Below are 15,364 nucleotides of genomic sequence, written 5' to 3'. Positions count from 1 at the left end.
GGCTCTAACCAGAATAGAAAGAGTAGGAGGCCCCGGTGCACAACTGAGCAAGAGGACAAGTACATTAGAGTAGATAGTAAATAGAGTAGAGTAAATAGTACCCCTAAAACACCAGTCTCAACGTCAACAGTGAAGAGGTGACTCCGGGATGCTGGCCTTCTAGGCAGAGTTGCAAAGAAAAGCCATATCTCAGACTGGCCAATAAAAAGAAAAGATTAAGATGGGCAAAATAACACAGACACTGGACAGAGGAACTCTGCCTAGAAGGCCAGCATCCTGGAGGCGCCTCTTCACTGTTGACGTTGAGACTGGTGTTTTGCGGGTACTGCCGGTATTCCCATATTATTTTTATCAATCACTTCTTCATCCATCTCAAACTTTAAAAACTACACTGAATAAAAATATATACATGCAACAATTTCAAAGATTTTACTGAATTACAGTTCATATAAGGAAATAGGTCAATTGAAATAAATTCATCAGGCCCTAATCTATGGATTTCACATGACTGGGAATACAGATATGCATCTGTTGGTCACAGATACCTTAAAAAAATAGGGGCATGGATCAGAAAAGCAGTCAGTATCTGGTGTGACCACCACCAGTGGCCATCGAAGGTGATCATTTACCAGCTGAAGCCGGTTACGACGCCAAACTGGTCAGGTCAAGACCCTGGTGTGGACAACGAGCACGTAGATGAGTTACCCGGTGACTGTTTCGGACATTTTGTGCAGAAATTCTTTGGTTGTACAAGCACTGTTTCATACCCCCAGTATCATTAGCTGTCTGGTCTCAGACGATCCCGCACGTGAAGAAGCCGGATGTGGCGGTCCTGTGCTGGTGTGGTTACATATGGTCTGCAGTTGTGAGGCTGGTTGGACATACTGCAAAAATAATCTAAAATGACATTGGAGGCAGCTTATGGTAGAGAAAAACATTCAATTCCCTGGCAACAGCACTGGTGGATGTTCCTGCAAACTTGAGACATCAGTGGCATTGTGTTGTTTGACAAAACTGCACATTTTAGAGTGTCCTTTTATTGCCCCCAGCAGAAGGTGGAACTGTAATGATCATCCAGATTTAATCATCTTCTGATCATCCACCTGCCATACCTGTCAGGTGGATGGACTATCTTGGCAAAGGAGAAATACTAACAGGGACGTAAAACACATTTGTGCACAGCATTTCAGAGAAAAGCTTTTTGTGTGTATGGAACATTTCTGGGATCTTATATTTCAGCTCATAAAACATGGGACCAACACTTTACATGTTGCATTTATATTTTTGTTCAGCGTGATATCCAAGCCTCGCCTGTGTGTTTATACACACACATGCACCAGAAGACAGCCAATCCATCATCGCTAAACTGCAGTATTTTAGATAATGCTGACATTTAGAGTCCTGCTGGTTTTCTCAATCACAACGGATGTTGTTGCACGTGATAGGCAGGGAAAATGAGGTTGCAGATAGGGCCAGGCATGTAAGTGCAAGTCAATCGGTCTCTGCAACAAGCAGGCCACTTTGTCATTGTCTTTTTCAAGAAGGATCCAATCTTACCTCAGAATAATCCTACATATCTAGTGATTTCAGCTCACCTGCTTAGTATGAATAGAGGACAATGGCGATAGATACCAGACTGCTGTGAGTCATAGCCATCTGCAGGACTGAATGGGACATTTCTGCAGATCTTATCATGACTTTACAGATCATATCAATTATCAAGGACATCCTGCAAAGCAATCTCACAGAGACCAGACTGTTGTTGTTAAGAGTTTAATGAGTCCCTCCCATCTGAACAGATATTATTCTATCAACTTACATGTATCACAAATATTGGCAGTCAAGCACTTCCAGGCAGTTTGTAAAGATGTAAGATATACATTTAAATAATAGAAAACACAGTCTCATTCAGATAGAAAAACTTAGACATTCACACATACACGTGTACACACACATACACTGTCCTTTCAGAAAGACAGACTAAACACCGTGCTCTCCTTGATCACATAGAAGTCAGTGTTTCTGCTAGATGGTGCTTGGTACCGGTTCCTTTAAGGCTAGTCTTTCTGAATAATGATCATCATCATCATCCTTTGGGAACATTTCCATGACATACAAAAACCGATGCACTTACGCTATAAATTATTTGAGACACTTTAGAATCTAATTCTAAAATGGAAGATACACTAATGTCACGCAATTGGTACTGAATCACAAATAAAAGGCTGCAAGGCATACTTCCCTTGGGGATCTACATCAACAAAATGAGAATATAATTACAGCTGCATGCACAAGTTCAAATCAGAAACAATGTTGTTCTCTTACACCGCCAACATCCCTGTCATCGGAGTAGAAGCAGGCCTAGGGATAGTCTTCAGAAGAGGTGGCACCCCAGCAACAGCCCCCTCTCTCTGAGGCACACTGCATACATTGGTTAATTTAAAGGGGGGGGGGGGTACAATATTTCAATGCATTATTTTAACTTTCCTTTGGCTAAGTAGATTTCTACAATGAATCGCTATACCCCTGGCCCTCAAATCATTGCTGGACTCAACCAACTATTCTGCATCTCCTGACAAGCTAGCTATACAATATCTATACACACACACACACACACACACACACTCAACTCTTTGTGGGTGCTATTCATAAATGTGGTTTCAGTTATCCAACAACATGCGAAATAAGAGTCTGACTAGAAACTTCATATGGAGAAAAGGAACACTCTATTCTGTTGTGAACGTACAACTTTGTTATAGGACTAAATGTGCACAAACAGTGCAACCGTACACCTGGAACGATACATAAATGCGACACACGTAAAGAACATACGTCTGCTCTAGGGTACAACTACTGTACCCAGCCGCGCTGTAGACCAGGTCAAACCAAACCTCTGCAGCGTCCCTGAAGACCAGGATCACATTTCAACATTACATTGCAGACAATGCCCGCTGTTCAACCTCGGGTTGGGATGTCACCCTCTGTTCAACTTTACAGAACGTTGCTTAAAACAAGGGGAAACCTGATACTGACTGATTATACTTACTCTACATGCGTTCAGAAACTGCTACATGCGTATCAAGCAGTCATGGTTTGAGATCACCCCTTCACAAATAGATACCTAATCAATGGAAACAAATGCAGCAGCACAACCTGTCATGATCAGATGCAAGACTCAGGAAAACAACGTAATACTCCACATGATAAACAACACCGTGACAACCAAAAGACCAGACAGACATTTAGACAAACGATTGTTGCAACACAAACAAAATTGTTTTTGATCATGGTTCTCTTTCACATTAAAGACATCAACACAACGGACCAGCTCTGCCTGAGTGTGTTGGTCTCAAATCACTATATTCACAGTGAGACACAATAGTCCAAATCCTGGACAGACAAAAAGGACGGCTGGATGTTTAATGGACAGTGTAAGCTCAGTGGTATTGCCATACATCTCTCTCACTCACACACACACACACACACACACACACACACACACAGTTGCATTGGGCTACCACAGGTGTGTTTCCCGGATCTCTGAGATGATGTTGCTGGCTTTTTGGAGAGCCTGAAGTGAAGAGAGAGAAGGATACTGGTGTTAAAAAGGGAGAAACAGAAAGTACAACACAATGTGCATGAGAGTAATTAGGGGTAGTAGTAGCACTTGTACAGTACCTCCAGCATCTGGGCCACCTCTGTCCTCTGTTGTGCTGTGTCTTGGGACTCGATGAGCAGCCCCTGCAGCAGGTTCTGTTTGTACAGCTGGCCCACCAGCTCACTCTGCAGACGCTCCTTCACAAAGTTCACCAGGAAGTGCATCACCGTCTTGGGCACACTGCAGACACACGTCACAAGACACACAGTTAGCTAGGCCAGAGAAGGCTCAATTCACCACTAACTGGATACCCAAATAATAACACCCCTAGATGCCCTGGAGCGCCGGTCTCTGACCTGTCCTGAATGCTCTTGCGGACGATGAGGAAGTAGCATTTGATGAGGCGTTGAATGACCTCACAGTCTCTTTGCTCCCGGGCACTCAGCTTTCGGGACACCGGCACTGCCTGGCAAACAGAGCAGGGGTCAGATGTTACAATCTGTCACAGATCGAATCAGATGCAGTGCTGCTCTACAGGGTAGCGCTGGGTCAGTTCTGACTGTTGATTCCACTACTCACTGTGTCCAGGAGGTTGATGGCCTGGCCCTTAACAGGGCTTCTGAAACCTGCCACTGGTGCCTTCTCCTCAGCCACCTTCTCATTCATCCAGCATTTATCTCCATCCTGCAGGCCCTAAGAGGTGAAATGGGGGGGTCAATTCAATTTAGTTGTTCTGGTATCGGTGTTAAAGTCACAACTGGCTTATTGGAATTCCTCAAAAGGTGTGAGGTCCATACTGGTATGAGAAGACAGCATCAGACTCTAGAACCCTTTGGTCAACATTAGGCTCATCTATATGCATGAAAGCAGAGCATGTGCTTTGAGTTGAGGCAGAATTACCTGTTGACTGTTGACAGATGCTGAGACCTGAGCAGCATCGGTAAAGTCTGGGTGCTTTGTGTTGATGTAAGCAAGCTCAATTTGAACCAAGTTGTGGACCTGAAACAGTTTTGTGCTCAGAATCATCCACGAACATAGACAGACCGCCAGTAAGCAATAGCACTAAATTGTAGAATAATTACACTGGATTTTTGTACAAAAAAAATGAACTGAAAATGTCAAATCACAAAATCAAATTTGTCTTACCATGTCATTAGTAATGGGCAAGCGCTTCCTGAGTAAACTAGTCACCACCTCCACAATGGAGTCGTGCAGCTTGGGAAACCGAAGGAGCTCCTGACAAACACACAGCATGTCAGGACACATACAGAGACACTTCTATTACAATTTGGTTCAGGCTTGCTTTGTCTAGTGTACCTGCGTGCTGTAGGAGGAGCAATGCTGGATGATCCTCTGCAGCTCCTCGTGGACCAGCTCCACACAGCGCAGACTGGGCTCCTCCAGACGCTTGATCTGCCTCTTCACCAGCAGCTCAAAGGAGATCTCAGGTACAAAGAGGGCCGGCCGCGGACCCTGCAGCACAGCACAACACACACCTCTATTAACATAACTCATGTGATTCTCTACAGCCATTAGCTTCAATGGAAAACTAGTCAAAGACGTCTGTTTAACCTACACACAGACAATTGGATTGGAGCTGATGGTTATTACCGTAGCATTGCGGATTGCAGTGAGGATGTCGAGCTCCGTCAAGCCCCCCAGGGGGTCAATAGACTGAAGAGTGCGGCCAAAGGTCTCATGGAATATGTAACAGATCCGAGCCCCCCCGCAGCTTACCGGAGAGGAGGACAGAGGAAGCAGTATCAGTGGCTGTGTCCGAGGGTTGTCAACATCAGATGCAGTCAGCCAGAATGAGTCAATACTTGCTTCACATGCTTGAGGAAATCAATAAATCAGTGAGCGGTACAAGAGCTATTGAAATGAACCCACAAAATATGAAATGCCAATACACGAACACCTACAAAATTACAAGGAGGCCAAGAAATACAATAAACACCTGCCTAAGTGAAATGCATTCAGCAGAACAATAACCAAGTTTTATGTCACAAAATGTCCGCTGTGCACCTTCTAGGTGGTTGCTAAATATTTGGTGGTCAATGAGGAGTTGCTCCAATACAATATAAAATACTGAAAGATGATTGGTGCCTGGATAAAGGAGCCTAAAGCTGTTGAACTACTCACAGCTCAGATGTCTGGATGTGCGTGGCGGTGCCCTCGATGGTGTTGCAGTAGTCGCTGGCGAACTTGGTGACGATCTGTAGCAGGGTGGCGCTGTGGTCCTCTACAGGCTGGCCGTAGCTGCTGAGCCGGGCCTGGTACTGGGCACTCAACACCGTCACACGCCTCTTCAGTTCCGGCAAGCAGTCCCTGATGTGGTGCATGAGCAGGCGGCTCAGGGTACGAGCCAGGTAGCGGGAGCCGCAGCGGGAGGCCAGAGACGGGTAGTGGCGCTGGAGGAAGGCCTGCTCGTCCCGTGCCGTGTCCTCTATGCTCTTCTGGGTGTTGATGTCATGCTGGCTCCTAGCAGGGAGAGACATGGAGGATGACAGCTAGAGTTACAGAATACTCCACAGTGGTTCTGCATGATCAGATGGTCACCAGCTCCAGCATAACAGGAAATTATACACCCAAATAGGATGCAGTACTTTTGAAATGGACGTTACTATAGCCGTACAGATTCCTTAAAACTAATCTTTAGCACTCTGGAGGAATGTGCTAAGCTGAGGTCCCTACTGACTTCAGACAGCCTTCCCTGGCGGTTGCTATGATTGCTAGTGTGAGCTGTCGGTTGAACTGGATTGTCTCTGCTCAGTGAAATTACTTCAGAAAATGACTTACCATTTCAGCCTCTGAGGGGCAGATATGTATTTTTTTTTGTTGCAATTGTGTACCCTTGGCGAAAAATCCCTCACATAACTCATATATCAGCCCTGTGCTGGAGCCCCATGAGTAAGACATGGCACACATTATCTTAGCAGGATGTGTGAGAACGATCTCAAAGTAGGGAGAGACAATCATTCAGAAATTAGAGCTTTGTTTGATCTGGTGAATAGCAGGGCCATTGGAACATTCATTGTTTATAGCACCAAGGTCTCTGAGGGTACTTGAGTTAATTTAACGACCATAATGATTCAGGTCCTTTATACTCAATCAGATGTGATACATTGGCCTAATATTTGTATAGCATCTTTCACTGCTATGGGACTTCATCTTTTTAAGCACCGAGGTGACGTCACCCAGTAAGAATGAGGTAAATCTGTTAGATAAGTTGTAGGCATATGGACAAACCTGTTGACCACTCCCACAATTCCGAGCCGCACTGGAATGACCCGACCCAGCAAGACCTCCAGAGCATCTGTCCCTGCGTCCATCAGGTCCAGCTTACTGACCACCAGCAGTGTTCTGCGGCCTGCAAGACACACATGGACACAGCTGGGTAAAGACACACCCCTTTTATCCATTTCTATATACACACACACACAATAACAGCACTTGAATGGCACAGTTCATTATGTAATCTAACATGTTTTGTGTATATAGCAATCATTGATGTTAAAAAGTTGAGGTCAAACCTAAAAAGTAACATTGACCATGTTTACTGACATTTAACACATCTGTATCAATGAACAAACAGGGTACCTGCAAGTTCCATGAAGTTGAATTTAAGACTTAAGACCTTAATGCCACTTGGAATGCATATTAATACAAATTTGAAATCTGCTTGTGCGACATAGCTGCTAATATTAGGGCTAGCTCTTTCACCAAAGGCTATATCCTACATGGCTCATTATCAAGCAGGTGTGCTATTCTAGCAATGAGCATTCTCCTGTAGTCTAACAGATGTAGTAGCATAGTGGCTAGGCTATAGATGGCTGAAGTATGGGGTTGCCCATCTGCATTTGTTTAGGCTACCCCAATGACCAAATCATCAGCTAGATCACAACTCTAAGTGTTTAGAATTTTGGCTTCAATACCACTACCAGCTTAGTATAATGATACTCAACACCATAATGATACCACTGTGAAAAAATGCCTTAAATATACTGAGCCGTTACTGTATAAAACACGTGGTCCAGTCTCCATCTAGAGAGCTAGGGCAATGGGTGAGCAGGCTTTTGATCCAGCACTGCTCAAAACACACCTGAGTCAGCTTAACAAGGTCCTGTTGATTTATCAACTCTGGTGTGTTTGAGTGGGGTTGGAAATAGTCTACACGCCCAGCTCTCCTGGAGGTGTTACACTAGAAAAGACTACAACCCCCCCAATTTATTTTTTATTTTTAAATCCCTCTTTCAGTGAATCGGGTATCACATGGCTATACTTAAGAGCAAGGTAGCTTAGCAAGAGAGCTCTAGAACTGACAGTGCCAAGTAAGACGTGAAAGAAGTTCGCTATTTCATCTAACATGTTCAGGGAATGCATAATGAATATATTGATGTGCAACATGACAAAATAATCAGACATCTTTTTGGATCTCTCGAAATTAATTTGCCTGCATGTTTTTTGTGCATATTGCCCTAGGCTATGCTACATTTTTTACCACCGGAGGAAGTAGGAACTCAAACATTAGCTAGATTGCTAACTCTAAAGATATTGTTGCTAGATATATCCATTCAATGGATCTAACTGTACATTTTATGTCCTACAAAAACATTACATTGTGTGCCTATAGGCTACTTAGAGTACTAACCGCAAATGGCGCTCTCCACTCCGTATCGTCTCAATTACACAGCCTACTCAGTTTGTAAAGTGGTGTTATTTCCTCTATAGTGACAGTTGAGAAATAATTGTTCTACTCACATAAAGCTGCGACTCTGCTCTTGTTCAGTACCAGTTGTTTTAAAAACTGTCGTCTTTCCCACAGTTACATTTAGAAATGTTTCTCAACTGTCAGTATGCTTGCACTTCTCAGAATGCATCTCTCCCTTCACTCTGTGCGCAAAAGGTGGGAGAGGGAGTGAGAACAAGCAGCGAAACAGGGACAGGCCAGATACTTTCATAGCAGGTTAATGCACATTACTGTTGAATAAATCATGGTTTTAGAACCAAAACATCTGCAGGAACGTTGTGCAGCCTAATCACTGACATTACAGACGTAAGCCAAATCGGATCGGTATGAGGAGGGCAATGTCGGTGTCTAATTTTTGGTTTATTGTCCCAGCTCTAGTTAGTGTTGTCTATCAAATTGTATAGGCTACCATGCGCTTTCCTCTCCCGCTCTCCTCTGGCAATGGCCCGACTCGCATTGGCACATGATGTTCACACAAAGAGTAGAACATGTGGTTGGAAAGCTCTGGAAAGTGCGCCTTGACTATTATTTGATGTTCTATTTTTGTCTTTCTTGCCACGTTGGCAACAATTAAGCAGAGAGACAATATTATAGACACACTGTAGTCCACCTTTAAGACATTTGAAAACGAAACTAAGGCATTTAAAATCAGATCAAATTAATTTAAGACTTAAGGACCCGCGGACACCCTGAAAAATATATACAGTGCACTCGGGAGGTATTCAGATCCCTTGACTTTTCCCACATTTTGTTACATTACAGCCTTATTCTAAAATTGATTAAATTGTTTCCCCCCTCTTAATCTACACACAATATCCCATAATCACAAAGCAAAAACAGGGTTTAGAAATCTTTGCAAATGTATTACAAATAAAAAAAACTGATCACATTTACATAAGTATTCAGACCCTTTACTCAGTACTTTGTTGAAGCACCTTTGGCAGTGATTACAGCCTCGAGTATTCTTGGGTATGACGCTACAAGCTTGGCACACCTGTATTTGGGGAGTTTCTCCCATTCTTCTCCGCAGATCGTTTCAAGCGCGGTCAAATTCAATGGGGAGCATCGCTGCACAGGCATTTTCAGGTCTCCAGAGATTTTCGATGAGGTTCAAGTCCAGGCTTTGAATGGGCCACTAAAGGACATTCAGAGACTTGTCCCGAAGCCACTGCACAGAACAAATATAGCCCTTGGTTCACTTCAGACCTGACTGCCCTTGACCAGCACAAAAACATCCTGTGGCGGACTGCACTAGCGTCGAATAGTCCCCCGCGAAATGCAACTTTTCAGGGAAGTCTGGAACCAATACATCAGTCAGTCAGGAAAGCGAAGGCTAGCTTTTTCAAACAGAAGTCTGCATCCTGTAGCTCTAACTCCAAAAAGTTTTGGGACACTAAAGACCATCGAGAATAAGAACACCTCCTCCCAGCTGCACTGAGGCTAGGTAACACTGTCACCACCGATAAATCCACGATAATCGCAAATTTCAATAAGCATTTCTCTACGGCTGGCCATGCTTTCCTCCTGGCTACCTCAACCCGGCCAACAGCTCCGCACCCCCTGCAGCTACTTGCCCAATCCTCCCCAGCTTCTCCTTCACCAAAATCCAGATAGCAGATGTTCTGAAAAAGCTGCAAAACCTGGACACGTACAGATCAGCTGGGCTAGACAACCTGGACCCTCTCTAAAATTATCCGCCGCAATTGTTGCAACCCCTATTACCAGTCTGTTCAACCTCTCTTTCGTATAGTCCGAGATCCCTAAAGATTGGAAATCTGGCGCACCGCTCTTCAAAGGGGGTGACACTCTAGACCCAAACTGTTATAGACCTATATCCATCCTGGCCTGCCTTTCTAAAGTCTTCGAAAGCCAAGTTAATAAACAGATCATTGACCATTTCGGCTCTGTCAATCACCATATTCTTATCGGCAAACTCAACAGCCTTGGTTTCTCAAATGACTGCCTCACCTGGTTCACCAACTACTTCTCTGAGAGTTCAGTGTGTCAAATCGGAGGGCCTGTTGTCCGGACCTCTGGCAGTCTCTATGGGGTACCACAAGGTTCAATTCTCGGACCGACTCTTTTCTCTGTATATATCAACGGTGTCGCTTTTGCTGCGGGTGATTCCCTGATCCACCTCTACGCAGACGACACCATTCTGTATACATCTGTCCCATTCTTTGGACACTGTTAACAAACCTCCAAACGAGCTTCAATGCCATACAACACTCCTTCCGTGGCCTCCAACTGCTCTTAAATGCTAGTAAAACCAAATGCATGCTTTTCAACCGTTCGCTGCCCGCACCCGCCCGCCCGACTAGCATCACTACTCTGGACGGTTCTGACTTTGAATATGTGGACAACTACCTAGGTGTCTGGCTAGACTGTAAACTTTCCTTCCAGACTCATATTAAACATCTCCAATCCAAAATAAAAATCGGCTTCCTATTTCGCAACAAAGCCTCCTTTACTCACACCGCCAAACATACCCTCGTAAAACTGACTATCCAACCGATCCTTGACGATGTCATTTACAGAATAGTCTCCAACACTCTACTCAGCAAACTGGATGCAGTCTATCACAGTGCCATCCGTTTTGTCACTAAAGCCCCTTATACTACCCACCACTGCAACCTGTATGCTCTAGTCGGCTGGCCCTCGCTACCTATTCGTCGCCAGACCCACTTGCTCCAGGTCATCTATAAGTCTATGCTAGTTAGAGCTCCGCCTTATCTCAGTTCACGATAACACATACCCATAGCACGCGCTCCAGCAGGTATACCTCACTGGTCATCCCCAAAGCCAACACCTACTTTGGCCGCCTTTCCTTCCAGTTCTCTGCTGCCAATGCCTGGAACGAATTGCAAAAATCACTGAAGCTGGAGACTTATATTCCCCTCACTAACTTAAAACATCAGCTATCTGAGCAGCTAACCAATCGCTGCATCTGTACATAGCCCATCTGTAAATAGCCCATCCAATCTACCTACCTCATCCCCATATTGTTTTTATTTACTTTTCTGCTCTTTTGCACACCAGTATTTCTACTTGCACATCATCATCTGCACATCTACCACTCCAGTGTTCATTTGCTAAATTGTAATTACTTTGCTACTATGGCCTATTTATTGCCTTACCTCCTCCCGCCATTTGCACACAATGTATATAGACCTTTTTTTCTATTGTGTTATTGACTGTACGCTTGTTTATTCCCTGTGTAACTCTGTGTTGTTGTTTGTGTCGCACTGCTTTGCTTTATCTTGGCCAGGTCGCAGTTGTAAATGAGAACTTGTTCAACTAGCCTACCTGGTTAAATAAAGGTGAAATAAAAATGTTTAAAAAAATAGTATTGGCTGTGTGCTTGGGGTTGTTATCCTGTTGGAAGGTGAACCGTCGCCCAGTCTGAGGTCCTGAGCGCTCTGACGCAGGTTTCCATCAAGGATCTCTTTGTATTTTGCTCCATTCATCTTTCCCACGATTCTGACTAGTCTCCCAGTCCCTGCCGCTGAAAAACATCCCCACAGCATGATACTGCCACCCCTCCTCACCAAGGCCCTTCGCCCCCGATTGATCTGTTTGGCCAAGCAGCCAGCTCTAGGAAGAGTCTTGGTGGTTCCAAACTTCTTCCATTTAAGAATGATGTAGGCCACTGTGTTCTTGGGGACCTTCAATGCTGCAAAAATGTGTTGGTACCCATCCCCAGATTTGTGCCTGGACACAATCCTGTCTCGGTGCGCTATGGACAAATCCTTCTACCTCATGGCTCGGCTTTTGCTCTGACCTGCAATGTCAACTGTGGGAACTTATATAGACAGGTGTGTGCCTTTCCAAATCATGTCCAATCAAATGAATTTACCACAGGTGAACTCCAATCAAGTTGTAGAAACATCAAGGATGGTCAATGGAAACAGGATTCACCTGAGCTCAATTGAGGTTCATAGCAAAAGCTCTGAATACTTATGTAAATAAGGTGTCTGTTTTTATTTTTAATACATTTTCTAAAATTTCTAAATTAAAAACCTGTTTTTGCTTTGTCATTATGGGGTATTGTTTGTAGATTGAGGTATTATTTTTTTTAATCCATTTTATAATAAAGCTGGAACATAACAAAATGCGGAATAAGTCAAGATGTCTGAATACTTTCCGAATTCACTGTATACACTGAAAAGACATGCAGTGAAAAATGAAGGAGCACAAGTGTACACTATGCCTCACCATCCGGGTCGACCTCACGGGCCAGTTTGAGGGAATCAGAGGTGGCCAAGTCAGAGTTGGCAGGAGACACTGAGAGGATAAGGGAGTTGGGGTTGGAGATGAAGGATAGGATCATCTCTTGGACTTGAGCTTCTATGTCCTCTGGCTGATCTCCAACCGGAACCTAGTACAACAAGAAATAACTACATTACTGTAATTAATCATTTGTTTTCAATGAGTAATGGCATTCATTTTACCATAAGGAACACCATAGTTGTGCATTTTCAAGTTAGTGGGATTAACACACTGGTTGGGCTTACCTTGGTTATTCCTGGCAAATCAACCAGTGTGAGATTGAGGACATGAGGAGAGAAAATCTTCAAATAGATGGGCTCAGGGCTGATTCCCTAAAGGTCACAAGAGAGGAAACAGGGATGGAGCGAGAAGCAGATAAAAGCAAATCAATAATGCATAAACTGGAGATAAGACAAATTTATTTACAATGTATACAAACCTTGTTGCCTCCTGAGCTACGCTCAGTCTCTTCTTCAATCTCCTTGCGAATCTCCAAGAAATCTGTGAAAATCTATAATGCAAACAGAGATGGGATACTGAAATATCGACTTCACCAACACCCCTGGCAGCATGACGTTAGGAGATACAGTACCAAGTCTCTCGGACAATGTAATGCCCTACTGCAAATATGAAACACTCAATGTGCAGTGCAAAACAGATTTGTGCAAATCGAAGATAGTGCCACATACCTGGTTCTTGCTATGAAGGAACGTGCCCCATTCATCAGCCTTGATCCCTTGACAAAATATAAAAAGATTGAGTGTAAAATAATATGCAAATGGTAATGAAATAGTTGTATCACATAAAACAGACTTTGATGGGGTTTATAAATATTTGGAAACAAAATATGACAGAGACAGAGTTTGTAAGTTGATGTGATGATTAGACAGAGGAAATGAAAGATGATGAGGATGACAAGATGATATTAAGATGAATGACAACGCAACAGGTCCATGCAGATAAACTATGAAAGTAAAGACCTGGGTAGCTGTTTGCATTTTGTTTTACCCCATTTCCTGAGAAAGGTGAAGAAGGGATGGTAAATATGTTAGAAAAGAGAGAACATCCCAAAGACCACTTAGGCTTTATCCAATGAGTGAAATTACATGAATGCGAGATATTGAAATTCATTGAGTAAATGTCAACTGCACTGGCATTGACTTGTTTCAGTGTGTCCAGTGTACTGTTAATCTGCGAGAAGCAACATGAGACAGCTTTTAAAGTGACAATCACATCTTTGTTTCTGTGTCAAGTGCATACCATTTTCTTGCAGTCTCCTCTCTGCCAATGGGGGCACATTCACCAGCTGCAACACTAGGGGTCGCCGTGTGACTATGCCTGATCCCCGAGGCAGAAAATCCCTTCCAACCAGGCTCTCCAACACAGAACTCTTGCCGCTGCTCTGTCATGGGAAGAGAGGAGATCAATTTGAGAAAGACTTTGACACTTAGCTACATGAATGATTCATTGCTATTATCTATACTTCCTCCATCTCCCTGGAAAGACTGCTGGACATTGATATGTTCATTTCAACAATGACACAATTCCCAAATGTAACAGGTAACAACCATTGATTCTTGCATTTTGATTCTGTACTGACCTGCGAGCCAACCACCACTATCTGAGGCAGCTGGATGATCTCTGCCCCCACTGTCAGGAAGACTTCCTGGAGCCGGTTGATGATGGGAATTAGAGTCTCCATTTCTTAGGACTGGACACTACAGTTGGCAAAAGAAAGTGAAAGAAGCAATGGTGAGATTATAAACATATAGTACACAGGAGTCTCCTTAATCCCCTACAAAAGGCAAAAACAAGAGACCTCTTGCAAATGGATAAGGATGTGTAACGTTAGAAAGCAATAAACAAACTACACAATAGCTTAACAGTAGTATTTGTTGTTGTGATTCATTAGCTATCGTGATGATAACCAACATTACATAAGGAAGGCACGCGGGTGGTCATGTGAAAGGGAATGGATTCAGGCCCTACTGAGAGACAAAACTGGAATCGTTCGATTTGGGGTAGTTCGCTGATTAGTGGCCAAAGGCCAAGATAAGCTATATTCAACGCTACCCAGACCTATCTAGCTAGCCAGCTAACGTCAGTTAACCTAGCTTGCTTATGACCCCTATCATGCAATAAATGTAGGACTAATTTCGCAAACAACCAGACATGTAGCATTGTCAAGTCTTTCGGTATACAACATTTGGCCAATTTTTTTTTTTACATTTTACATTGTTATGAAGGGGAACAAGCGGAGATGCTGCTGGACTTCCTCGTTTAGCCGATTCAGGCCAAGGTGCTCTGATGAGGAAGCAGGGAAAGGGTAGGTGGCTAACGCTTTAGTCGTTTCCTTACCGGAGAACACGGTGAAGATGTTCCTCTTAATCCAACAAGACCGTGCTCACTTCATACTGCAATGACAGCTAGCTACAGTAACTGAAGTTCTGTACTATCCACAATTTAGCGTTATCTGTATTTTTAGCGACTACAACCCGGGTTGTATTCAAGGCTGTCATTGATTTTTTTTAGATATTTTTTTTAAAGAGGTGATTGGTCATTCAACGTTTTTCCGTATATTATACGGTTAGCTGATTGGTTTAAATACAGTCTGTCATAATTTTGACAACACCCTCTACACGCAACTCCCTCCTCTTTTTCCAAGTGACATCACACATTTTTCTTTATGCTCTAACATTTAAAAGCACCATATTCAATGAGTGTGGGCCACTCTGCCCCTGGGGCAT

General features: G+C 43.6%; 1 protein-coding gene across 2 annotated transcripts; it reads right to left on the bottom strand.

Moving 5' to 3' along the window:
• Nucleotides 1-1,757: 1,757 nt before the first annotated feature.
• si:dkey-32e23.4 (dynamin 1-like) lies at nucleotides 1,758-15,165 on the bottom strand. 2 transcript variants are annotated; one of them, NM_001173563.1, is given in 18 exon segments: nucleotides 1,758-3,571; nucleotides 3,679-3,838; nucleotides 3,955-4,064; nucleotides 4,178-4,291; nucleotides 4,499-4,597; nucleotides 4,745-4,834; nucleotides 4,916-5,071; nucleotides 5,210-5,330; nucleotides 5,741-6,079; nucleotides 6,848-6,968; nucleotides 12,564-12,726; nucleotides 12,863-12,949; nucleotides 13,057-13,128; nucleotides 13,307-13,353; nucleotides 13,598-13,633; nucleotides 13,878-14,019; nucleotides 14,218-14,335; nucleotides 14,976-15,117. In NM_001173563.1, coding segments are annotated over 17 exon segments (2,016 nt in total). In that variant the 5' UTR covers nucleotides 14,320-14,335; nucleotides 14,976-15,117; the 3' UTR covers nucleotides 1,758-3,514.
• Between the last annotated feature and the right edge of the window lie 199 nt (nucleotides 15,166-15,364).

The sequence above is a fragment of the Salmo salar genome, chromosome 20, assembly GCF_965601325.2.
Source record: "Salmo salar chromosome 20, fSalSal1, whole genome shotgun sequence".
NCBI lineage: Eukaryota > Metazoa > Chordata > Actinopteri > Salmoniformes > Salmonidae > Salmo > Salmo salar.
This window is presented reverse-complemented; position numbering and strand designations above follow the sequence as displayed.